Raw genomic sequence first — 25,844 nt, 5'->3', positions numbered from 1 at the left:
TATATCCTGTTTAGGTGAATGGATATGCAGAGCCTGTATCCAGAGGGAATATCAACTAGTCAAAGGAATTAACAGCAGAAAATCTAAAAGTTTTTAGACCTAACCAGTTGTGATTCCAGCAGAGCTGTCAGGCAATTTTCTTATGCCCAAAAGCTCTAAGTAGAGACCTGTTAGAGGGCTAGAAGTTTAGATAGATAGCTGGAATAACCAAGGTTTTTACTTTATGCTGTGCAAAATAAAATATTGATCCCTTTTCCTTTTGATTTTATGTATCAATTCAGCTGCTTGGTTATAACTTCACCTGTGTTTGGAAAAAATCCATGTCTACATTACATGGAAGCTTTACATTAATAGCTTCCATGTCATGTAGAATTCAGTGTGATGATCAAGTTACCTTTTCTTTCCTCTTTCCTTCATGTGCTCTGAACAGAAAAAGGAAAAAAAAATAAAGAGCACCTAAGTACTGGAATATTTTATTTATCTGGTACTTTGGTCCATGCTTTGATACTTTAATACTATTTTGTTTGTTCTTCTGTTGAATGGATCATGCAGACTCCTTAGTCTTAGAGACCATTGATAATAAAATTTAAATTCTTTGGCCTATTTTCAAACCTGGTTTAACTTAGGATTTAGTTGAGGAGGCAGAAGCCAAGCCAGAAAATTGGAAAAACACGGATAAATTTTTATTTGAAAGCAGATGGAAGTGGGACTTTGGTCATCTAACAAAAAACTCGTCGCTGTTTAGGAGGGCTGTAGCTTCTGTGCCAGTGTCTTACAAAGGACTCTCTTAAGATCTCTTGAAGCCTTAGACGAGTGTTTTGAAGGGGTTTCTGTTTCTTCCTCTGGCCAAATGCAGTCATGGTACAGATTAAGGGGAACCATGGCATTAGTGGTCCTAGAGGTGTGTTTGGAAAATCTGTGCCATAACTAAACCTGCATGATCAATGCCTGACCGCCTCATTTTTTCACTCAATTTAAATTTCTCTGGCTTTCTGTTTCATGCTTTCAGCCTTTGGATTTTGTTATATTCTTGCAAAATGGCAGAGCTGTCCTGTATCTCATTCACAGTATTCTGTACTTAAACTCTGAAATTATTCTTCATAGGATAGAATTAAGAGAGAATTCTTTGTATCTCGCTGTTTGGTACCTTCTTTATTTCTATTTGTGATTGCTATTTTATCCAGTTTGACTGTGTATAGTGATTGTATGTTTGTCCATTTAAATTACTGTACTTGATGCATGTTGTTTTAGAATTCAGGTGAAAGTGTGTGTATGCATGCATGTTCATGTCATAATATCCTACCAGTTCTACGTTTGTTTGCAAAATTAAGCAAAACTATAGTTTCCTTTTGTTATTTCAGTCTGTCATATCTTTTCCCCCATTTTCCCTTCTCAGCATGGAAGACCTCTACTTTAGCCTCTTCTCTCAGAAACACCATGGAAAATCTGGTCATGTGGTCTTAGAAAAAAATGCTAATTACTGTGTTCAGATTTTCTTTTCCATTACCACCGCAAAAGGTCATTTATTAGAGAGCCTACACCTGCGTTCTGGACCCAGTGGTGTTGTATGAAATATTCTATGTTGAAGATGGCATATTGTTTTCTGACTCTAAGGGAATGTACTTTTTTTATTTCTACAGAGTACCAAGCTGCCATTCTGCATTTAAAGAGGGAACACAAAGAAGAAATTGAAACATTAAAGGTATAGTTTTGTAATTATTTATTTCCCTGTCTAGTGCATTTTACAGATTTAGTTGATGCAAACATACACTTTCTAGTAAATGTTAAGAATTTAATTCTTTCTTTCTAGAAGTTGTTTTCAGTTGACTGCCAGCTCAGCTAAAATTAATTTGGTTAAAATCTATACCTGCACTCATAAATGATGTCTGAACGCAGTTTTATTTGTTTCCTCTTTGTAGTTCTTCTTCTTCTTGTTCTGTTAAATTCTTCCTGCTAACAAAGCAGTGCAGTACTTTGGCGTTGGCACTGGTGTTTAACTACTTACTCTTTCTCAGTGAAACATACTTCTGTAGAAGCCGTTTTCTGTAATTTTAACAGGAAAATAAGCATGTGTGAGGCTTTCTGAAGTTTAGTATTGAGCACTCTGTATTGATGTCTCCTCTTTTAAACTGTAAGCTTGAGCAACTAGTTATCAAAATCAGAAATAACATAGTTTAGTATTAGAACTCACTTTCCCTTGGCTGTGGTAAGTAAAGTGAAATATTACAAGAAAGTGTTTTTATCATAAAAGCGGAACTTAAATGGCAGTATAACTGAATTTGATGGTCACCCCTAGTTAAAATTAACAGCACCTTCCTTTTCTCACCAGTTATAATATATTCTTAAGTATAGCTGCACTGTGTTCTAATACAAGTTCATATGCTAAATCGTTAGTGTACAGGTCATCAATTACATTCCGTTTTTCCTGTGTCATCATTAAAGGAAATAGAATGTAAAATAAACAGTTTTACTAATATGGGAATTCTGATAATCCCGTACATTGATACATTATCTGTGTCGTTAGGCAGATCACATTGTATAGTGCAATGTATTGAAATTTACATTATAAAATTTCAGTGGGAACATCTAATGAGGGAGTGAAATGGTGCCATGGTTTAATGTAATACTTTGTTGCATTTTATTCTTTAATGGTATAACAGAAAAATATGACGGTAGATATCCCAACTATGGGAAATTCTTGGGTTAAATATGATTTTGTGCTATGCTCTGAAGAAACCTACAGACAGGAATTTCTTTCAAGCAGCTCTTTTGCAAACAGATCTGGATCGCCTATGTGGTGTTTATGAAGAAGGTTTGATTATCATACTTTCTCTGCAAAAGGTTAGGAGTGAGACCCTTAATCTTTGTTATTCCTAAAAGGCCTAGAAAAATGTTAAGACGTTATGGAAGGTATATGTACAGGAAAGTTCTCAAAATATTATTGAATTGTCCTCTGAGGTTGAAAGTAAGCAACATTATCTAGATTCTGTCCCTTGAAACCTGTATATAGTGACTTGTGAGTGATACGTTTATTCTTTAGCATTAGAAAGTGCCCTGTACTTTTGTTCTGTTTATTTTTGTAGTTTTTTTTTTTCCTTGAGTGTGTGAACAGGAATTTCAGTTTTTAAGTTATTAGAAAGTGCCCTGTACTTTTGTTCTGTTTATTTTTGTAGGTTTTTTTTTCCTTGAGTATGTGAACAGGAATTTCAGTTTTTAAGTCTCAATATTTGTTATCACTGTGTTAATTTCCTACAAACTTTATACAGAATACCCAGAGTGCAGCCAGGGCATTACCCATACCACTAGTTTCTGGGGATTGGTGCTGAATCTATGAGACTGAAGTTGCAGTGAATGTAGCAGTCTTGAAAGGTGTACAAAAAATCACTGGGTAGGGAGAGCATATGACTATACTGTATTTTATTTTGTCATATTTATATTATCACCAAAACTTGAAGTCACTTGAAATCAGTTTTTTTCCATGTGTATACTTATTGAGATTACAACCAAGTCAATTACTTATGAATCTGCACCATCTCTTATGCATAACAATCTGCATAACACATAACTCTTGAAGGGTTAATTAATGTATATAATACAACTGAATCATCCACATGAAAGTAATGTCTAAAAAGTGTAATGCTGTTGCTGCATTCAAAGGATTTATTGCATTTTTCGCTTAATGTTTACAAAATACTGAATAATATCATTTAAAGACATGGAATGATTTCTGTTCTGTATTGTTAAGTGCTTTGCTTTCCCTGCTCTTGCCGCTAGATGTCAGCTGAGTCTTTCAGAAAAAGTTCCCAAAAACGTGCAGGTTTCATACTTCCTTCTAAACTGAGTGTGGTGACATCCTGCCCGCTGTTTGTGTGTCCATTTTAGTTTTAGGTCAGAAATTATCTTGCACATTATGAAACTAAAATTGAAGTTGCTCAATCTATAGGTCGTAACTTTGAACACCTTCATAGTGTTTGTCCAGCAGAACCAAATTTTGAGTATCTATAACCAACTAAGTAGTTGACAACAACATAAATCAAAATAATGCAAATGGACTCCTGACTTTTGAAAGAAAGGAATTTACTTGAAAGCAATATTCTGTCTGCAGTGCTTAATATTTAATCCAACACATAGCTGCACAAGGGTGCTCTGTGCTTTTTTTTCCCTGTAAGTTAAATTGATAAAATGAGTAAAAATTCAAGTTTTTCCCTAATGTCTTTGTGTTCCCTTTAGAACAAACCTACCAAATATCCCTTCATCTTTAGTTACGTGGGAGTTTAAGACTGCTTGTTGAAGATGGAAGGAAAGTCCTTAGCTGTCTTGTAACCCTGTACATGGATGTTTTTCTCCAATACAGGTTGTTAGGCTTCCACCAGCTCACTAGATCTTTTATATATTTCCAAACTGAGAATATTAGTATCTTCAGGTATTTCTATTACAGAACAGTATTACATAATGCATGTCATATAATACAGTGTAAGAAATATTAATAGGTATTTGATAAAAAATTAACTAGAGCTAGCTTATAAATTTTTCAATAAATATCATGTAATAAAATCCTGTTTTTACATCTTTTAAAATATCTCATGGCAAATTTTAGAAAGAAATACCTGTCTCTATCACAGTTACGAACATATTACTGAAACTTAAGAAGTAGTGAATGGCAACGCAGTTGGTATAAAGCTGCCTGTGACATTACGAAAAGAGCAAGCTGGCCTCATTTAGGGAAGAATGCATCATGAGGTGTTCATAGTGACCTTTGTGGCCTCCCTGGTAATGTTTGCATTTTTGCTTTTTTTGTGAAGGTTCCAAGAGCTGAAATGTAGAAGTGGGTAGAAAGTAATTTCCTTTTCACAGAAGAACTTCCTTAACTTTGAAAACTATTTCATATCATAAATTGAGGTTAAAGACCAGTGCCTCAAAGTGCCCCAGAAAACATTGAAAAATGTGGAAGAAAAAGGAATGTGAAAGGAAAAGTCCTAGCACGAGTCAAAATTATCTGATAATTTAAAGATAATTTATCTTTATTTTGTAGTGAGACCACAAAGGCATAAAAACATTTAAGGTTTTATTAAGTAATAAAACTCTTGCTCTTATTATGACCATTTCATGCTTTTACAAATCTGTTTTTTCATGTCTAATGCTTCCTATGTTCTTTCTTGTCTCTTTGTCTTTTCACCTTCCCATTTGTTTTTCTTTTTGGTCAGTATGCTTCCATTTATGAATGCTTCCATTGCTCTTTAATTATGACATGAGTGTAACAAAAGGTGCTGCTTCTCTCTGCAACATTTGGGAATTTTTAATTCAGCTATGAGAGGCAATGGTGAATAGTGTTGAAAGCTCTTGTCTGCCAGAATACTTATCAAAATCCCTCTTTATAGAAGTGGGAGATCTCAATTTTATTTTGGCAATTTAAAATGTCTTTTACTTTGATGTAAAAGTAAAATTTCATTTCAGCTTCTGAGCATACATCACAAATTGGATGTTTTAACATGAAAACATTTTATGCTGTTGTAATTTGCCTAAATCTTCTTTTTCTATAGGTGGACTTTTACAACAAACTGGAATACTTTTGAGCAGATTAAATTGAAATAAATCTGATCTGGGTGCTCTTAAGGATTTTTATTATTCCTTTCTGGAGAAAAAGAATTTTTTTCCCAAGTTTTGTTTGGGCATATGTGAATTCTTGCATGCGATAGGGATATCATGATTTGCCAAAAGTCACTATGTTTTGAAATCTGCTGTTAGGATATGGGGTCCAATGATGAATAGTGTTGAAAGCTTTAATATGCCACAGTACTTATAAAATCCAAAGCTTTTTAATTTATATGCTGAATTTTAGTAATAAGGTTTTGCTTCAGGATGTGACTTTTATTTTAACTTTTACGAGATGAAATGCATCCATAAGGTGGGTGGCTACTTTGAGTGTTCTCTGTTTTATTTTTGTATTCCAGCATGCACATACAGAAGAAAATCTGTATCAAGTATGCTTCTCTCTGGTGGAGCTGCAGCTCTAAGGAGCAGCCAAGGTCACAAAGGGTTTATTAGTCAGTCTTTCTTAATGAGCTCTTCAGGCTTTTCAGCATTTCCATGTGGTGAACTGATGAAGGTCTCCCAGCTTGTGGTTAATTATTGATACTAATCTTGCCTAACTTGAAATGTTTCAGTCTTTCAGCTGCTAAATGTATGGTTGCACCACTGTGTGTGTACTGTGTGCCTTTATGAATCTTCTTCTTGGTTACTTCGTCCTCTTGGAGGAATTCTCCCTGTTCACTGCAGAGCCTCTCTGTGGTGCAAGAAAGGAAAAAATGGAAAGACTGAAAAAAGCATAAAAGTTAGGGGGAAAAAAGAGACTGAACTCCTATGACATTGTATTAAAATACTGATTTCAGAACTCCTAAGGCTGCCAGACAATGGCAGCAACATTATCTTTAAAGTTTGCATTTCCTAAAATAGTAAAATCCCAGCAGGAAAAAAATCTTCCTGTAGTGAAAAATGTGCATAGCCATTGCTAGAGAAGGTAAAGTGGCAGACAAAGGGGCAAAAGACAGGAGCAATAAAACAATAACTTTCTACAGCAAACAGCACTTAATCTCTTTGGAAACACTTGACAATTTCATCTTCATTCAGAAATGAAGCTTGGAAGGATTCTTCATGTTGTATGAAGATATTCCCCTTTAGTTAATATTTTTAAAATTTGCACATTACAGTTTCTATATTCAAATCATACTCTATGATAAAATTCTTGATGACACTTCAGTCATCCCTGCTGTGCTCTGATACTTAGAATAAAAAAAAATTCCCATTCTTCTCCTCCATTTGTCATATTTTTGATGCAATGTATGCTTTTTATGCTTAATTCCCTTTAACAATATGTTTACATAATTAATATTTTCTTATCAGATAGTTTGAATATCCTGGAAGATTCTTCTTTCATTGTGTTGTGGGGTTTTTTCCAATATGGCCACTTGCCATGTTGCCATTCTGTTATTTTCAATGCAATTTCGCTGTGAGACTTGGATTGTTTAAACTTCATGTCAGCTGCAGAATGCTGCTAATTCCACATGTTGATCCAAGGATTCTCCTGTTTATTTAAGAAGTTACCACAGACCATATTCCCTAGATTGAAAACAGTGAAAATCTCTTTAACTCTATTTCAGTCCATGGGCATGGTAGTATATAGTTAAAATGTGCATAGAGCAGGACAATTTATTGCATTCGAACTTCAGAACAACTGAGTTCTGCTCAAATTTAGATACATTACAAAAAATTCTGCTTAGTTAGGGCTAAAACAAAACTCTTATGTTCCTTATAACCTGCGGCATTTTTCATGGTTTATGAAAGTTAATTTATCCCATCACCTTGCCTTGAATAAACATGTTATGTACTCAGGAGAATAAATTAGAGCACACACTTTGAACAAGAGGACATTTTATTTTCACAGATATTGAAGATCTCTGTAACATAGGAAACAATTTTATACAAGAGAAATTAATTGAAGTGTCATCATGCAATTATAAAAGCCATTAAAAATTAAGTAGTATTAAAGTTACCATTTTAATTTTGAAAACATGTACTCCACACTTTCTTGCCAAAATTATCTGCACTTTGGAATTTACTACACCAGATATTTCTTTACATCTAGTAGATGTAAGGCATTTTTTTCTGAATTAAATGTGCAATATTCTGTTGTTGAAAAATTCTGGCTCTGATATTCCTGATTTTAACAGGAACAAATTTGTCAAGGATGAACATTTTATTGATAAGGAAAAATCTGTCTGAAATTGGAGGTAAAAATTTTTAAAATAAAACTATTTTTTCTCATCTTCAGTAAAGACCTGATTTTAGCAGCTTTTGACTTTGCAAATCTAGTGATCACTGATTGCATCTTCTGGTGTTGAACAAACTTTCAATTGCCATTTCCACAAAGCCACCAAAGTTGTTATAAAATAACACTGGGTCAAAACTAAGTTCCACTGATTAATGATTGACACAAGTTACTCTTGATTAGGTGGGGATCACTCTTCAGAGGATGCTTTCAAAATGAAAGTCTGTCTCCTGACCCCTTTACTGATGGTTAGGCAATGAAAGAAAACCCACTGGAAAGCAAAGCAGACAACAAGAGCTGGACATATGTATAGAGATGTGAAAGGTACAATTTCAGGTGAAAAATAGTGAGTAGAGCTACTAGGACTGGCAGTCCTTATAACATACACTGTGCTAGAGGCACTCCACTGGCAAGATGAAGGGCAAAAGAGGTAGCCTGGAAATTAGGACAGAAAACCATAGGAGATAGATTGTCAAGACTTGGGTCTTTACAATCTATCTAATCTATCTATCACAATACATATTTTACTTATATGTGTGCAATATTCTCCAGCATATGTATCCTGGAATAAATACAGTCCATTCAGTATTTGATTTTATTTTTGTTGGTCAGTAAGCAATACCCTCCCTTGCTTTATTAGTCAAGATTTGATCTGAATATAAGTAATTTCATTACAGTTTTTTGTGCTGTCATAAGTATAGGATGTTTAAGTATAAACTGGACTTTGCAGTATGTATTGGATAGGCATGTAATCTCATTATTCATACACCTAAGGTTTAACAGATTTATTGGGATGCTTACATTCGCATGAATGTTCAGTCATAGCTCCCTTTTGACTTACTTTGCATCTATATGTTGAGTCCCGCAATCTCAAGATAGTTTTTTGTAAAAGAAGGTGTGTCATTGGTGACTGCTTGAGGAAAACTGCCTAAAATGATCCGTGACTCACTGTGCAGGAATTTTGCAGTTTGAGGAAGTGTAGAATCTGTTTTTACAGATCATCGTCATGCCTTTACGATACTGGTATTGTTCTCTTTCTGAGGGTCCACACTTTGTTCTTACATATCTTTCAACTTTAGTACATGCAGTGCAGAAGTCTTAAAAGCTTGCTGCTTTTTCATTATTGAGTTTTTAACTTTTGTCAGGAATATCTCCCACCATGTTCACTGAATGAAGTTCAACTAGTTCTGTTGAAGAGAAAGTTTCTGCATAGCTGCACAACATGGAAGCATTGATGGGAAGGGATAAAATTAAGATTGTTCTGATTGCTCCCTTTTGAGTAATTGACCAAGGCTGTTATTTCTGAGACTTTTTCATCTGCAATATTTTCTTCAAATTCTACAATGGGAATGTCTAGAGTAGCGTGGTGATGCAAAATTAGTGTGCAGTATATGTTAGTTTAAAGTAGGTGTGTCTTTTACACAAATACAGAGTAATTTCCATAATTGATGTTATACTTCTCTTTATCCATGTAGAATCTCTTTTTGTTGTTTTGATTGCACATGAGAACACTATTTTGGTGGAGAGGCTAATCATCTCTAAAAATATTCAAAACTTTAACTTTTAGACAACAGTTGTGTTCATTATGAAGAATGAAAATTGTTAGTATGTAAAAGTGTAGAGTTATTTTTTTTTGTTCTCATGGAACTATTTGGCTAAATAATTCCTGTTGAGAAGTATTCATTGCTTCTCATTTTCTTTCTATAGATATGTAACTATCTTTGGTTGCTGTTTTCTGTGCGCTTTGCTAATAATGCTTTTTGCTTCAGCTTTTACTGAATTCAAATAATTTGTTGTAACTTAGCAATATATATTTTTGCTTTCCTTTATAGTTACAAAGGTTTGTTGTAATGGCTGATCTTGTAGCCTGGTTGCCCAAGAAATTAGTTCTTTATATGGTGAAACTGTGTTGACAGTAAACTCTCCTTTCCATACCCTTCCTGAAAGAAAAGGAAAAAAAGCGAAGAAAAACAAGGTTGCATTACAATTCTGGCAACATCAGCCACACTAATAAAATCAAATTCAATGTTGGTTTACGACTTTGAATTTATGTGACTGCACAGGATCAAAGGATTTGTATCCCACTGGACTGCAAGGTCTATAGTTCATGGCAAAAAACCTCATCAAAAAGAACATTTTAGTAGTAGGGCTTTTCATTTTAATCAGCCACAGTAATAAAAAAGCTGTTAGGTGTCCAAAAACATTCTCCCAAGATCAGAGACAACTTGCTACAATCAGTTTTCTTATTGGATCCATACTGCCTCTGTAGTTTTTGTCACTGAAACTTCATCTTCAACTTGTTTTCAGCCATTTTTTTGCATTGTTTTCACATTTTGCATGCCAGATGTAAAATCTGCCACATCGTCATGTAATTTCCCTGGAAACTGAGAAATACTGTAACTTATCTCAAGTAAATTATGATCAAAACAAATAATTCATATGGGATTTTAATTATCAGTCTATATTTCTACATATTGTATTTTAAAGTATTTTATTAGCAATGTTCAGGGTATTTTTATCTTGTTGCATATATCTTCTGAACACGGAGAACCACCGAGAATAGGTATTAGTATTTTTGTATCTATACACACATAGTAACTGAGGCTGTCCTAAGACTATGGTAGCAGCTGCAAATGAGAAGCAGAATAAGATAGTAACTACAAAGTTTGTGATAGGAAAGGTATGTTTGAATTTTGCATGTTAACTGGTCATGGTCCTAGTTCAACAAAAGTTTGAAATTAATTTTTAGCTTATGGAATGGTTTCATACTTTGATTGGCTTCATCTCAGAGAAGTTGCATGCAATATATGATTTACATTTATTGGCGTGCTGCATGCTGAGTCACCTCCTTCCATTCTGCAGAATATAAATGTTTAGCAGAGTTTAACAATATTTAGAGATTTGACAATTAAATTCTCCACAAAATTAAGTTGTCTTAGAAACTTATAGGTTGGTCTCAATTTAGCTATAGGTACCCATTTTTTACATATTATGTAGAATTTCTTTTTCCTAGCATAAGCTATCTTACATTTAGGAAGAATCAACACGTAGTCACTTGCTATAAGGATTGTTAGCTTTTGAATGGCATGACAGGTAGCTGCTACTTTTTGACAAATTTTAGTGGGTGTGGTATTCCATAGTCTGGAAATTCACTGCTGCCTGAAATAGATGCAGGCTTAAAGTGCTTTTTGTCAGTTGAATACTTTCATGGGTATGTTGTTTTTAAAAACACTCATTCAAATGAGAAACTTTAGTATTGGTGGGAATTTTATAGGTTAGTTACTGAACATTTAGAATCTACATAAAATGTTAAATTATCTATTGTTGATATTTATTTATTAATAATGTGAAATTTACCCCTTTAAGCATATGTTGTTAACAGTTGGCTGTATAAGTATTATTTCATCTAGTTTTATGGATTTTTTTTTTATCATTTGTCTCAAGAAATGGCGTTGTTTAGCAAACGTGCCTGTTGTAAGAAGTTAGTGAATCCAAGGCATTAACAATTTTCTGTTTGACATAAAGCAAGAAGAATTTAGATTCCAGTGAGATTTCTCTGTAGACACAGAGATTCCACAGTAGAGTACATCACTTACCAGGTGGTGAAATGGACATAATAGGGTCCTTAAATGTGGAGTGTGTTGTGGAATACAATGAACATCATTAAAGATATTTTTCCATATATTTGGATTTATAATGTTTGCAGGACCTTGAAAGGTTACCAAGAAATTTCAGGGGCACATCAAGGGCTCTATCTGATTATTTCATTAGAAATTATGGAGAACTTATTTACCCTTTTTAATTGGGTTCTGAATAAAGTGATGTGTATGTAGGATAGCTGTAGAAAAAGAACTGGAGATGAGCTGTTGTGAGCTATGTATCATATAACAAAGTTCTCCAAGTGATTTAATTTGTCTAATCTTAAATTGTTAGATGGTGGTTCTTAACCATGAAAGGACTGAGGGAAGAATGTGTATATGTGCAGGGAGCAATACCTAGATCAATGTTACTTGACAGAAACATTTACAGAGCAGACACAAGGTAATAAGGATGAGCAGCACAAACTTTACAGCAACCTGGAGGTCAGTCTGTGAAGAGCATGGAAAAGAGCACAGAACATTAAGAGATAATGAAAAGTCCACAGAGAGCAGCAAGAGAAGATGCTGGAGCTTAAAAGAATATACAACTTTCTGCAGCCCATAGTGAAAGGGGCAGTTTGTATCTGTACAGAATAGTCTCTTAAAATATGTAGTCCTGGTCAGAAAATATCTAGAGTGTCCTTGTCTCATAGATCTGCTTTGCATGGCTGTTCATACACTTTGGAGAGTGATAAAAATGGAAGTGTGTTAGTTACCTTATACTTAGGAGGTCGCTGGAAACTTATCACTAGTGAGAAAGGATCAGAATCTCAGAGTCATAGAATATGCTGAGTTGTAGGGGCCCATGAGGGTCATCAGATCCAGCTGCTGGCCCTGTCTAGGACACCCAAGGATCATGGTGTGCCTGATTCAATTCCTGTTCCCACTGTGTTCTACAGTTTATTTGTACATACTGAGTCTAGGGGATCTATAAGGACAATGATTAGGAAATAGCCGGGGGTTCTGTTTGTTTGTTGTCCCAAGTACTTTTGCTACATTTCCTCTATAAAGCTATGTAATTATTATTTAAAATTGGAAAGAGAATTGGACTCTGTATGCATTGGCTACATTAATATTTAGAGATCTGGGTTTTTTTGAGAGTGTTCAGTCATTACTTTTTTGTTGTGAGGTATAGGAAGTTCGTAACTGTGTGCCCGTGACAGTGATGAGATGCCATATGTAACTGTTATGTTTGTTGAGGTATTTGTTAGAGAAGAATTCAGATTTTTATGTAAACTGGCATGGGTTTAACTTTTTTTTTCCCTGTGGAGAAATCCTTTGCTAAATCTCTGATTGTTGTTAAAATTTAAAACAAATGTATGTTTTTTCAAGGACACAGATTCAACAAAAAAGAGCTTCTTTTCTTTTGTAAACACAATAGAAGAATAAAAAAGTGTGAGCTCTTCCAAAAACTGAAGATTAAATTACTTAGAATGAACAAAACCAAGTTAGAGGCTCCCTCTGAAAAATTTGCTTTTCCTCTCTTTTCTGTGCACACTACTTTGATGGCCAAATATTATTAACAAAAAAAAGCTGTAAAGTATGTTAAAAAAGCTTTTAATTGGCAACTCAGTAATTCTTGTCTTTTTTTCTTTTTTTAAAATTTATTTTCCCTTTTTTAATATCCTCCTCGCTAGAAAATATCCACATCTCCTAACTATATTCCTGGATACTTTGTGTCTTCTTTGTTCCCACTTTTTTTTATTTTGATGTCTTGGCATAAGTAACTAATTAGATGTAACAATCACTGTATAAAAGTCAGAGAAGGGAATAAAATTGAGCTCACTTTCTCCCTAATATGTTATTTTTCCACTCTAATTAGAGTAAAAACTTGTAAAAGTGTGTGTTTCTCAGTTAAAGAAGAGGTCTGTCTCTGATCTACCTAGAACAGCTTTGTTCATTAAATATGTGTCATTTTTACACAGTCACTTTTCAGAGTAGAATTACATTGTAAACGCTATTGAAAAAATATTAGGCATTGACAGTGAGCATGAACTTGCTAGTATCAAAGCAAAAGTTCTGCATATTGCTTGCTCTGAACAGTGTTTTAGGGAGCATTTTTTACGTTTTACTGTTAAAATTCTCAGGATTTTTAAACATTTATGGTGCAAACAAGTCTGGTCTAATCAGTTAGCAACTGTTTTTTGAATTTATACTTTCTTTGTGTTCATACATACAAATTGTTCTGCAGCTTTTCACATTAGAGCAGTTCTGTGTCATGGTTAAAAGTTTTTGTTCATATAAAATCACATTATATAAAGCAGTGAAACAACAACAAATATACTTCAGTTGATTGCATTTAATTGACTGTAATTGACTATATTGACCATATGAAATGAAGCTGTAATCTTTCTCTCACATGTCAGAGCACAGAGAAAAGCTGTCACATTGGTATGATTTGTCGATGTCGATCCCCATTATCATTTCAAAGACATTTAGATAGCCTGTTGATTACATGAATGAGAGGATTTAGTCTTTTGCTTTTGTGATTAATTTATGATTTATTATCAGATACTGTAATGGTTAATTACAGTTGTACATGGATTCAATATTTGGAATTTTTCTTCCTTGAGCATATGCTTCATCATTTCCTGGTTTGCATGGGACCATGGCTGAGTTGTTGGCATTGTCAGAAAATATAATTTGTCTTTTTTCTCTATATTGTGTCAAGTCACTTAGCAGGTGCCAAAAGGAGGTCACTGGCGACATACACCAGAGGGATGGGTGTAAAGGGAGAAAACAGGAAGACACTAGAAAACCAATCCAAGCACTCCTCTTGTTTTCCGGGTTACAGTATTAGTATTTTTGAATATTTACATAATCTTCTTAAATGTATTTTAGAAAAGAGGGGTCTTTATTTTTTTAGGAATGGCTTTTATTTTACCCATTAACAGAAGTAAATTTTTAGCCAGGGGGTAACACAGGCCTTCTAAGCTTAAATATAAATATCTGTGTTCAAGGCATCTGAAAGTCAGCTGGGATCACTTGCTTGGTGAATTGGTTTTACCCAAGGAAAATGGATCCTGTCCGTTTCAGTGGCAGATGCCAGACAAATCTTAACAAATTAAAGAAATGGATTTGTAAGTACAACTGCACTAGTGAGGCTTGAAAAGCAAAATAGGAAAGAGCCTTCTTTAGTCAGAATCAGAGGTGCAAAAAAGCCTGCATTCCAAGCAAGAGCAGTTTTGGAAGCGAAAGACATTTTGTCAAGAAGGATAGACAGAACTGCCTGTTTATTCAACCTCTTCAGAATGGGTATTGGGTGGAAGCAGAGAGCCGTGGAAGAGAGGAAGAAGAGGCACATTACCCAGGAAGGCTAGTTTTAGAATTCAGAATAGAAAAGGGCATTTGACAATACTCAAGCTGAATCACGTCTTGCAAAGGAAATTTAAGGGTTCACTGAAAGTATTTTTCAGTAGTGGAAACAGAAAGAAACTAAAGAAACAAGGGGAGCATTATCCAATAAGGGTGAGGTGGAGACAAAAGGCATTGTTGATTTAACCTAGAAAATTAAGACCAAATGAGCTGCCCCGAATTTCAATAGCAGTGGTCATGAACACAGGGACATAATTTCTCTTAAACTGAAAAAATACACAGCTTTTAGTACTGAAGCACAAAGATTACTTTTTTGCATATGACAATTCTTTTTATCCTAATACAGGATAAAATCACAGACTCAGTCTGTGATGTGCTGTCCTTCACAGATCCTTTTCCCTTAGAATTGCCATACCACAGATTAATCCCTTCTGTGCCTATGTACACTGCAGCCCTCTTTCTTAAATTGCAGCATGTATTTTCAGACTGTTTTCTGTTAAAATTACTGTGAAGTCTGAATTTTAACAGTGTACTTTATCTTAGTAACATAATATCATTTGCCTATTTAATATTGACAATGCAAGAAAGATTGTATCAAAGCAAGGCAACTTTTTTCAGTAGCACATTGCTGTGTGGGTTAGGCTTAAGATACTCAAGAGGTATTTTCAAATTGATGATTGAAATCTGATTTTATAAAAAAGCACATTAGGGCTTTTTCTTTTAAGCTAGCAGTATGAAGAAAAAATAGTACTAAGGCTTTATTGAAACATTCATGCTTTGAATATGATATTTGTAGAAGTAACCTGGAAAAAATATATATCTACTGTCATGGAAATTTAGGCAGCTGAACCAATTCTATGCATGTTTGTACAGGAGAGAGAGTAATATGTCAATGGCTGACTGGCAAGAGTTACTGATACAATGGAAAGCCAGAGAACCTCAACAGACCAAGGCTTCAGGGCTTCATTTGGTACTTTCTGAAAAAGCAGATTAGTGCTGCAAGAAAATGAAATGGTCAGGGGAACAGAAGTATGTTCCTTGCAGTAGTTTATTTGGTATTGAACGTAGCTATACAATCCAGATTTCTTAAATGAGTGCTGCTGGGAAGCAAGCAACTAGGCTTCTATACCAGTTAGCAAAGTGGCAAATGCAGTTTTCAAATGAAAATAAATATATCTAAAGCTTGCTGATGAACATCTGCCACATTGTTCTTTGTAGTGTGTTGCTTTCGTTTTATACAGCAATTTTTACAGAATTTTTTTTTAGTAGGTTTCAAAATCCTCTACCCTTCTTCAGAAATAAATTATGTCCATTCATGTGTAGGGGGGCTTTCTAAGCTTTAGTCTCAGCTACCTGCTAGTATCTTCTGTTCCTCCAGCCTTCCTTTCATACCTTCTCTCCATCAAATATCTTGTTTCCTGCTGAAATATTTGTTCCATTTCCTCTTGCCTAAAATAGTTGTGACTAAACTACTACATTTTTATGATGTTTGCTCTCCATTTGATTTTTCATATGGCTTTAGAGCATTTTATCTCATTTTAAGAAGTATTTTCCAGGAAGTAGGCCTTTATTAAGAATATGTATGTATTATTTATGCATATGTATATATAAACAGTACAAATTAATATTCATATTCTTGACACATTTGTTGAAAGTATTATCATAGGTATATAAGGTAATCTTACTTTAGTGAATAAGACTCACTTTGAGATGAAAAGTAATTAAAATTAAATTGGTTTAAATAGAAATAAATAGAAAATATTACTTTTTTTTTGTAATTACTAATGCTTAGTAAATTTAGCTTTAATTCTTGTTTATAGGGTTTTTTCCAAGTTATGGAAAATAATTCTGAAAACGTGCAAGTTATATGCTTTCTCTTGCTTTTCATTCTTTCACCACAAATATAATTTTGACTTAAAATTGTCAATTTTATATTGTAAATTAAAACTAGAGGTCTGTATTTGGAAAGGCTTATAATACTAACACAGTTGCTTTTATGTGCATTTAAATGTAATAAATAGTTTTGTTAGATACTGTGCTTCTTTTACAGTGTGTTTTTAAGGTGGCTTCAGATTTACTGCTGGGAAAATCTTTAACATTCAAAGTAAATTGTTCTGTGAGGGAGTTTTTGATGTCCAATAGGAGCAAAGTACTAAGATTAAAAAAAACCCCAGTTAAATTCCTTAAGGCAAACTTACCTCATTACCTCATTTATGGATCAGTATGCCAAGTTTAAAAAGAAAGGCAATTTCTTTGGAGCAATTCAAATGGCAGAAAATCTTGTGATAGTTGAATTGAACTAATAATAAACATGAGTGCCAATAGAGTAATAGTAGGAAAAAAGCTAAGTAAATGTATTGTTGTACATATTTGTTCTGAAATATGTTCAGAAATTGGGTTGTTTCCAATACAAATCTGTTTGATTCTCTCTGTAAGACTTCAAACTTGATTTCCCACCTTTACACTTGCCAGTGTGAAGGAGCATTTTATAGCCAGTGTGTTCAGATTGTTTACTTTGGATTTTATCCTATGAAATTGATTAGAATCCAAGTTGTTCATAGTCCTGTAAGTATGAGGGGCTTGTTTGCATATCTAGTCAAGCTTCATTTTGCAGTATAAAACAACAACTATTACATTATATTTGTCACGTTGAGCTACACATATATGACGTGGATGCACATAACTTAATGCTGTAAACTAGTAGCTCTGCCCTAATATTCAAGTTGGAATGGTAAGTAGGGAGTGTTATGTTGCCACTTCTGAAAAGCAGTGCATGGGAATTTTAAGTGTAAGTTCCTGTGCCTGTAGGAATTTGGGAAAATCACAGCTCATTAGCTGTTTCTGTTAAAAGGTTGGCTTCCCTTTTGTAGAGGGATCCTGAAAGAACCATGAAAAACTCTTTTTCAGGAGTCATTGCCGTGCAAAGAATCATGGTAATATCAGCCAGCTGCCTGATAGTATCATGGCATAATAGAAAATAACTTGTAGGGACCTAATTACCTGGAATAGCAGTATTTGATTGTATTGGATTTTTAAAGGAACTATTTCTGTGCCAAATGTTTTGTGTCTTTCTGACATATCGTACGAAAAGTGGGGGTTTTTCCTTACTTAATTATCCAGTGAAATCCTCTTGATTCTCTTGGTTCTAATGTTTATTTTCCTGAATTGTAGATTAAAACACATCTGGAAGAAATGAAATTGAAATCTAATAGCAGAAATAAACTTGAATAATTTATGTCTACCTCTGTGAATTTTATTGATGATAACACTTAATAGATTGAGATATTACTTCATTTAATGTTTCTCTTGAATGAATTTCAACCTCCATTGTGTTTAATCTATTTTTTACTTCCTAACATGTTATCTGTCTATTTATGTATATATGACATATATATGAAATGAAATAAGCAATAAACTCATGTCATTAAATAGAATAACATTTGAAAAAGGTACCTTTTTTCCATAATATACCTATTAATTATTGCATTCAATTAAATCTGATAAGTCTGCTAAAGATAATGTACAACTTAAAATTTGCCCAAATTGATGTTCTGGATTTTCACTTACAAAATATATTTTGTTGAAACACCCCCTGCTTTCATTTCTTTAAAGATTAGTAATTGTCCAATTATGTAATAGCTTGTGATAAAACCATTTAGAACTGGGAAAGAGGAGTGTTTCCCACTTTGATTAAGAACATAGTTTAAATGTGAAGATTTTTAATGGACTACAAAATAAACTTCAAAAAATATTTACACTAAGAGTTTCTTTTCTTGTTGCTCTCCAGTCTCAGTTTGAACTCAGGGTATTCCATATCCGTGGAGAACATGCTGTCTCAACTGCTCAGCTTGAGGAAACCATTGCACGTCTGAAGAATGAACTTGATAATAAATTAAACAGAAGAAATGAAAAAGCAAAGGATATTGGTGTTTCTACTGAAGATGATAACCCACCAAAGGCATACCGAAATGTATGTATACAGACTGACAGAGAGACTTTCATAAAGCCTAGTGAAGAAGAAAACAGAGCTGTGAAAAATAACCAAATAGTACCCAAAAAGCTTAATATTTCTTCTTTGACACATAGTATATCTGCCCAAAGTGAAAATAAGGACAATTACAATGTACAGTCGTCAGAAAGTGTCTTGTCTTGTCAACCAAAACAAATGCTGCCTCCTCCACCACCACCACCACCTCCTCCCCTTGCTGATTCTTCCCTGTCCACTGTAGTTCCTCCACCACCACCTTTGCCAATGGGACCGACTTCACTGACATCTCACTTTGGATCTGGTCCACCACTGCCGCCTCCACTTTCTGAAGGCTGTAGGAATTTTCAAGCACCACCACCACCACCACCACCGCTTCCAGGGCTGGGACCTCCTGTTCCTCCTCCACTGCCTGGATCTGGGTTACCTCCACCCCCTCCACCTCCTGGGCCTGGGTTCTTTTTTAATAGCACTTTATCTTCAAACCAAGGTCCTCGAAAACCTGCCATTGAACCTGGCCGTCCCATGAAGCCTTTGTACTGGACACGAATACAATTGCAAGATAACAGGTAAATATATTTACTTAGAGTTGCTACTCACAGGTCAGTGCAGAGACATAATTCTAGAAAAAAACCTGAATCAGTTCTAGAAGTCTGAAAAAATAAGTTGTTGTAAAATATTATATTTAACTTAAAATTATATGTATTATAAATTAAACCCTTTTGAATCATAATAAAAACATGTTTTATTTGGGCATTTTTCCCCAATAATTCAGGCACTGCATGGATAACCATAGTGATAGGGTGCTTCCCAGATTTAGCACTAAAATGAAAAAGGGTAGCCAAGATATTTGAAAGATTTTTTTTCTTAAAATTAAGTCTGTGTTTGAGTTAGAATTGAAATCTTAAATTTTGGTCAGGTGAGAATTTAGTTTTATTTTTGCTTTCCAGTCACTTCGTGATCCTTTCTCCAGAGAACTCTGTTGTGTCATCCTCTATGATTCCAGTTCTAGAAACTGGAAACAGTTAAACTGGAACCTAATGTCTGTGCATAATTCTGTCACAGCAGGAAGAATTAAGCATATGTGTAAATATATGCAGCTCAGCAACCTGTAGCATGAAGTGTCCATTATGGACAAATATCAGTACTGATGGAGACCTCTACAGCTTTAAAAAAAAAAGATATAAAATTTTAAAAAGAATATCCACCTTACTGTGATTTAGTGCAGGGATAGAATCACAGATGTGTTTGAGGGAGGGATGCCATCCAGAGGGACCTTGATATGCTTGAATTGGGGGGCTGCAAACAAGGCCAAGTGCAAGGTCCTACACCTCAGCTGGGGCAACTCCCAGTATCAGGAAAATCTGTGGAATAGAGGAGGTAGAATTAAGTAAAATGTAAGGAAGAAATTCTTTACTATGAGGGTGGTGAGGCACTGAAGGGTTTCCAAGGTTTCCAAGAGGAGCTGCAAGTGTTCAAGTCCATATTGGATGGGGCCCTGCGCAGCCTGGTCTAGTGCAGGTTGTCCCTGCCCATGGCAAGGGGGTGCAATGAGATGATCTTCAAGGTTCTTTCAACCCAGGTCATTCTGTGGTTCTGTAACAGTATTCTAGTAGTGTATTCAGTTCTATCAAATCCAAAGTTACTACAAAATACAGTGTTTTATTGATTCGTTTGTAAGGGGTCATTTGGCGAACAGGCATAAATAAACAATTTTTGGTCAGGTTTTTTGAAATCTTTGTTTATGCTGCCTGTTTATTCAGCTGACAGGGAAAAGCAGTTCTCCCAGACACGCTTTCTGACCCAGCATTAATACCTTACTGCCACAGTTACTCAGCTGCTCTTTTTGGATTTGACTGATTCTGACTTTCCTTCTTGTGTTTATTACTGTAATATAGAGCTCATTAGGAGGGATGGATCAAAAAGTATTTTTGGGGGATGCTTAAGTGACAGACTGTTTTATTTTAATGAAGATAGGTTCCTTAATTCAGCTCCCTTGTTAATGCAAGTAATGAAATTACATTATTATTTGGGTCTTAAAGTTCAAATCATTATTGTCTGTGTTCAAAATTATGTTAGCCTAGCAGCAGTTACCAAGATGCTAAATTTAAACATTTTAATAAGCTAAATTATATTACTGTATATGGCTTACAGCCATAATGCATCACAATATTATATGTGCTATATAATATATACACACAGTATATTACTTATTATTATTATATTATTATATTATTATTGTAATATACTGCTACATTTTAGAAATTATTTATTGTAGTTTATTTATCCTGCAATAATTATTTTATAAATTATGTATTTATTTAAATTATTTAACATTATAATAATATTTTAATTTCAGGTTTCTCTATTAGATTTAAATACATTTTAAGTAAATATCTGCAATTAAATGGATTTAAATATGAGTTTTATTTACTTTATAGGTCTGAATTTATTTTTATGAGAAAGTACCATTATTCTGGTGTCATAAAACATTGTAAGATGTCAATCTTTTGTATAAAATATTTGACAGAAACAAAGAAATAACTGACATTTCAGTAGTATAGTCTTAGTTTTTTAGAATTAAAAAGAATTAAAGATTTTCAGAATTGAAATATTTTAGACCAGGAGGCTTGAACATTTTGGTTTTACTTTCCCAGTATTTCTTTGGCATAATTGTTTCATAGTGAATAAATAGTTGGTCCATAAATAAACTTTATAGAAATTCTTCCCATTGAATCAATTAAATAAAAGTTTTCTTTCTGAGACAGTGCTAGTTCACCAAGCTTTTGCAAAGTAAGGGATAATTCATAGCATTCTGATGAACTGCTGGTCACCACATGTAATGGTCCAGCAATTTCATGGTCTGTATTAGAACTGGAAATTTCTTCAAGGGTTTGCTGCTCAGAGCAGAAGCCATCCAGGACTTCTTGTTGCAGAGCCCAAAAAAATCCTTTGTTCTTCAGTATTGCTAACACAACTCTCCTGGTTCAGGGACAAGAACAAATATCAGGAAGAGCAAAGGCGCTCTAAGCATGTCCTGTGACGTGGAATATATTGCATCAACAGATGCTATTAGAAAAGAATGAAAAGTTCCTTAAACATTCATGATAGTAGACAGTTGAGTGTTAAGTAGAAAAAAAATCCTAAATTTGAAAAAAAAAATTGTTCCTTTTGAATTGGTAGGTATTCCATTTTGTTGCATATTACATCTATGTTTAGTGACATCAGCCATTTGTATTTTATAGTGGGTTTTTTTCACTTGGTTTTAATTGCAAATAATTTCACTGCCTTTTAGTGACATCTGCTGGAAGACATGGTCCCACCTTCTACTGATAAACAGACAAGAACACTCAGAAGTTTTGTCCCACATATTTTTCTGAAACACTGAAATTTTTGAAACAGGGCCTCTCAGAATTGATGTGCAATGTTTGTAGCACTACATATTATTTTCCCCTAATCCAGATAAAACTAGAGGATTGTGTAAACAAGCTCCTAACTGATCCAAAACTAAATCTGGTCTTGGAAGGCAAAAAAAGAAGGAAAGATAATCCACATTTAAAATTGGCAGTTGGTTGAATGGAGAAGAATACTGGCTAGTCTCCCAAAATATAAGCCACATAATTACTCTAGTTTCTCAGAACTACAACAAGGATAAATATGAGCATACAACATCTGTGGATAACATGAAATAAATCAGGTCCTATACAAATTTCCTCAAACACTCTTAAAATATGCTTGAATAAAGTTTGTTCACTATTTGTTGATATTGTTTATTTTTGTAGGTCTAAATAGATTACTGGGAATTTCTCAAAAAATCTGACATTGGAGTACTTCTAATCCTAGTTGAAGTGGCAGAAATCTCTTGACGTGTATTTGCACAAGCTGCCGTTATTGCACAAAGAACTGTAACACTACGACTGATACATGGACTACATAGCTCAAACTAATAACAAACTCATAGGAAAACTTTTGACTCCTTACAGGAGCAAGGTGCAGGAAAGGAATGCCCTGTGTGTTACTTTGAGTTTAAATCTATCATGGATTTTAATCTATTATGGTTAGATCTATTATGGTTTCTCATAATGTTTACAAATTTTATTATTACCTTTTTCTTTATAGGAAAACTGCTATGCCAACATTATGGGAATCACTGGAAGAACCTGATATACTTGACACTACTGAGTTTGAATATTTATTCTCCAAAGACACCACTCAGGAAAAAAGAAAACCATTATCAGAGACTTATGAAAAAAAAAACAAGGCCAAAAAGGTATTTATTGTTTCTTTTTGTTCGTTCGTTTGTTTTTGTGGTGTTTTTGGGGTTTTTTTTGTGTTTTGTTGTTGTTGTTGTTGTTTGGGGGGGGGTTGTGTGTGTGGTACTGTTTAGTCTTTCATTTTGAGAAAACTCCCTTTTAATTTTTGGAACTTTTTGTGAATGAGCAAGAAAGAAAACTATGGATTTCTGATTCAATCTCAATTCTCTTGCTTGAGAATGCAGGGCTGTGATTTACCTTGGAAAATCTTTTACCTTTGCTAATGAAAGTTCCACATTCCAGTGAGGTAGAAAACATATTGTGTAGAACAATAGAATTAAAGTTCTAAATAATATCTGAAAGTGCCAGTATTTCCAGCCACTGTCATTACTCCAGCAAACCTCTCTTCCACTGGGATTAATTTTATTGGAAAAATAAAATTTAAATAAACATTTTGAATAAGGAGTGCTGATTTTTTTTCAGTATAGCAAAGGAGTTGTGTCAGGAAGGGACAGGACAGTCATGTCTTTCTTTAATGGCCAACGCTACATGCAGTAGCTGTGTCATTGCCATAGCGCAGACACGGTCGGCTTCAGACACAATCCATTACAGAGGCAGCTGGCACTTGCCAGTTGGGATGTGCAGACAGGAAAAACAAATGCTATTAGTAGTATTTACTGCCATAAAAATTATGGACTGAATAATAATCACTACTGTTTTCCTAAAACTGTGATTATGTGTCAGAAACTACTGTGTTTTAAATCTCTTTGAGGTTACCTGCTTGGAACCACAAGAGGGCACTTTGCATGTGAGCTGTGCTTGCTACCTTCAGTTTTATAATACATAGAACGTGAAACATGTACATGCTGGGGTTTGCAGATCTTTCAGAACATCTTTGATCATAAATTCCTTGTATTGTGTCTTAATGCAACAGCTAATTAGAAGTATCAATAAGGTTGTAGAATTTATAAAACTCAAATTCATGCAATGCTAAAAGTAAATAATTAAAAATGGGGCCTGGATGGGGACCTGCTGGCATTTGTAAATACACACCAAAGAAGTAATTTTTACAGTCCTTCAAATATTAGGTTAGTTTCAGATCAACCAAATATGTTGGTTATGAACATCTGTGTGAAAAGTATTTTGAGATATTTTACTTGAAAAATGCTTGAAGTAAATGGGACATGTAGCAGCAGCTGTATCCATAAATTCAATTAGGTCACATATCTTATGCCTTCTTTCTAATATTTATTTTTACATTTCATTAATTTACTTTTTTCAGAAATAATTATGTAATAGGAAATAGAGGTTTCTAAAGAACTTTGAAGAATTTAGTCACTGTAACTTTAATGGGGAATTAATATGTACAAATAGTTGCATTTTATTTCAAAATCTCAGTAATTAAGGGAGTATATCTACTTCTCCAAGGGGGTGACAGCAAACTAGGTACAGAATTAGGCCTTTATACTGAAAGATGAAGTTGTGGGTTTTTTTTTTCCTTGCTACTTTGTAAACTAACTTATTTGTTCGAGCAGCATGATTTTTTAGTGATCTCTTTTGGCTTATCCAAAATAGAATTGGGTAATTCTTACAGAACATATTGTTATAATAATATGCATTATTTTTTGTGAGCAACCACTGTATTTTCATACAAAGAAATCTTTTTTATTTCTATCAATGTTTTAATTATTCTGCTTTGTTATTAGATGTAAACTTACTATTTTAAGATAATGGATATTTTACTGAAATTAATGAAATGAAATAGGTTCCTTTAAATTACTGTGGAAAAATATAAAAATTAATTCTCTTAGAAATAAATTCAGAATTATGTCTATTACCTTGATTTTAGTTTGGAAAACCGATGGGATTGTGATGATGGTGTTACAAACCATGGGAACTGTAGGATAAATTGTAGAATTTACAAAAGTCATGGTCAGTAGTGCGAAATTACATCATTTGGTCAAATTAAAAACTAAAAATAAATCTGCTTTTAGAATTTAAAGAAACTTTTAATTGAGTACAGAAGCATTTTCTTTTAGGGTATCCTCTCTTTCCACCTTTTTCAGTTAAATGACTCACAGTAGCAGCTGAATGTTTTTACAGACAGTTGGCCCTCTTAGATGGTCCTGTGTTTTTCTTTGTCTCCCTGAAAGCTCAGATATGTGCAGGCTGGCTCCAGTGGATCAGTCTGGTGGGCTGCAAATGATACAGTAGTAGAGAGGCATTTATTTACTTACAGGAGGATTTATTAGTTAGATAATAACAGAATTTCTGTAGATCAATATAAAGCTGTCAGTTTGACTGGTTTCATTTCTCATGCTTCTTTAGGTTCTCAAAGTTTCTTGCTTTTTTCCTAACAATTATATCTACTAGAGTTTTAGCAGGAATCTTTTTCTTTGCTTCAGTACATAAATTTCTGTTTGTCTGGTCTTAAAAAGGGTACCAGTGTCACATTATAGGGAATTATATAGCCTGGTTAAAGATGCTTTCTACAGACATTAAGAAACACAAATCTTATATGAGGCTCATCATATATTACAGATTTAGCTGATGCCATGTCATTATATACTTACTTATTAATTCCTTTTTCATGTTTACTAAAAAAACCTTCCAGAGCAAGATATAGATACAGCGATGAAGTTGTAGTTTGTGTTTGAAATAGTTAAGCTGTTTTATTTAATGATACCTGGTAAGACTGACTCACTCCCTGCACTAAACCTCTTCTCTGCACAAACTATGCCTTATTTCATAACATCTTGTACAAACTAAGTTCAGCTTCTTTGATATTTAGGGAAATGACAGACCAATAGATGGTGCAGGTCTGCTTG

The 25,844-nt window shown here is 34.1% G+C and overlaps 1 protein-coding gene across 5 annotated transcripts in view; it reads left to right on the top strand.

Moving 5' to 3' along the window:
- FMN1 (formin 1) overlaps positions 1-25,844 on the top strand; it is a 179,249-nt gene that overhangs the window by 68,990 nt on the left and 84,415 nt on the right. For all 5 annotated transcript variants that reach the window (XM_039705429.1, XM_039705428.1, XM_039705426.1 and 2 more), the window contains 3 exons: positions 1,641-1,702; positions 18,566-19,332; positions 22,883-23,033. In XM_039705429.1, the coding sequence (XP_039561363.1) occupies positions 1,641-1,702; positions 18,566-19,332; positions 22,883-23,033 (980 nt within the window). The remainder of the gene's footprint in view (positions 1-1,640; positions 1,703-18,565; positions 19,333-22,882; positions 23,034-25,844) is intronic.

Source organism: Passer montanus, unplaced genomic scaffold (assembly GCF_014805655.1).
Source record: "Passer montanus isolate IOZ18808 unplaced genomic scaffold, ASM1480565v1 scaffold18, whole genome shotgun sequence".
Taxonomy (NCBI): Eukaryota; Metazoa; Chordata; class Aves; order Passeriformes; family Passeridae; genus Passer; species Passer montanus.
Note: the sequence above shows the minus strand (reverse complement) of the source record. Positions and strands in the feature narration are given on the sequence as shown.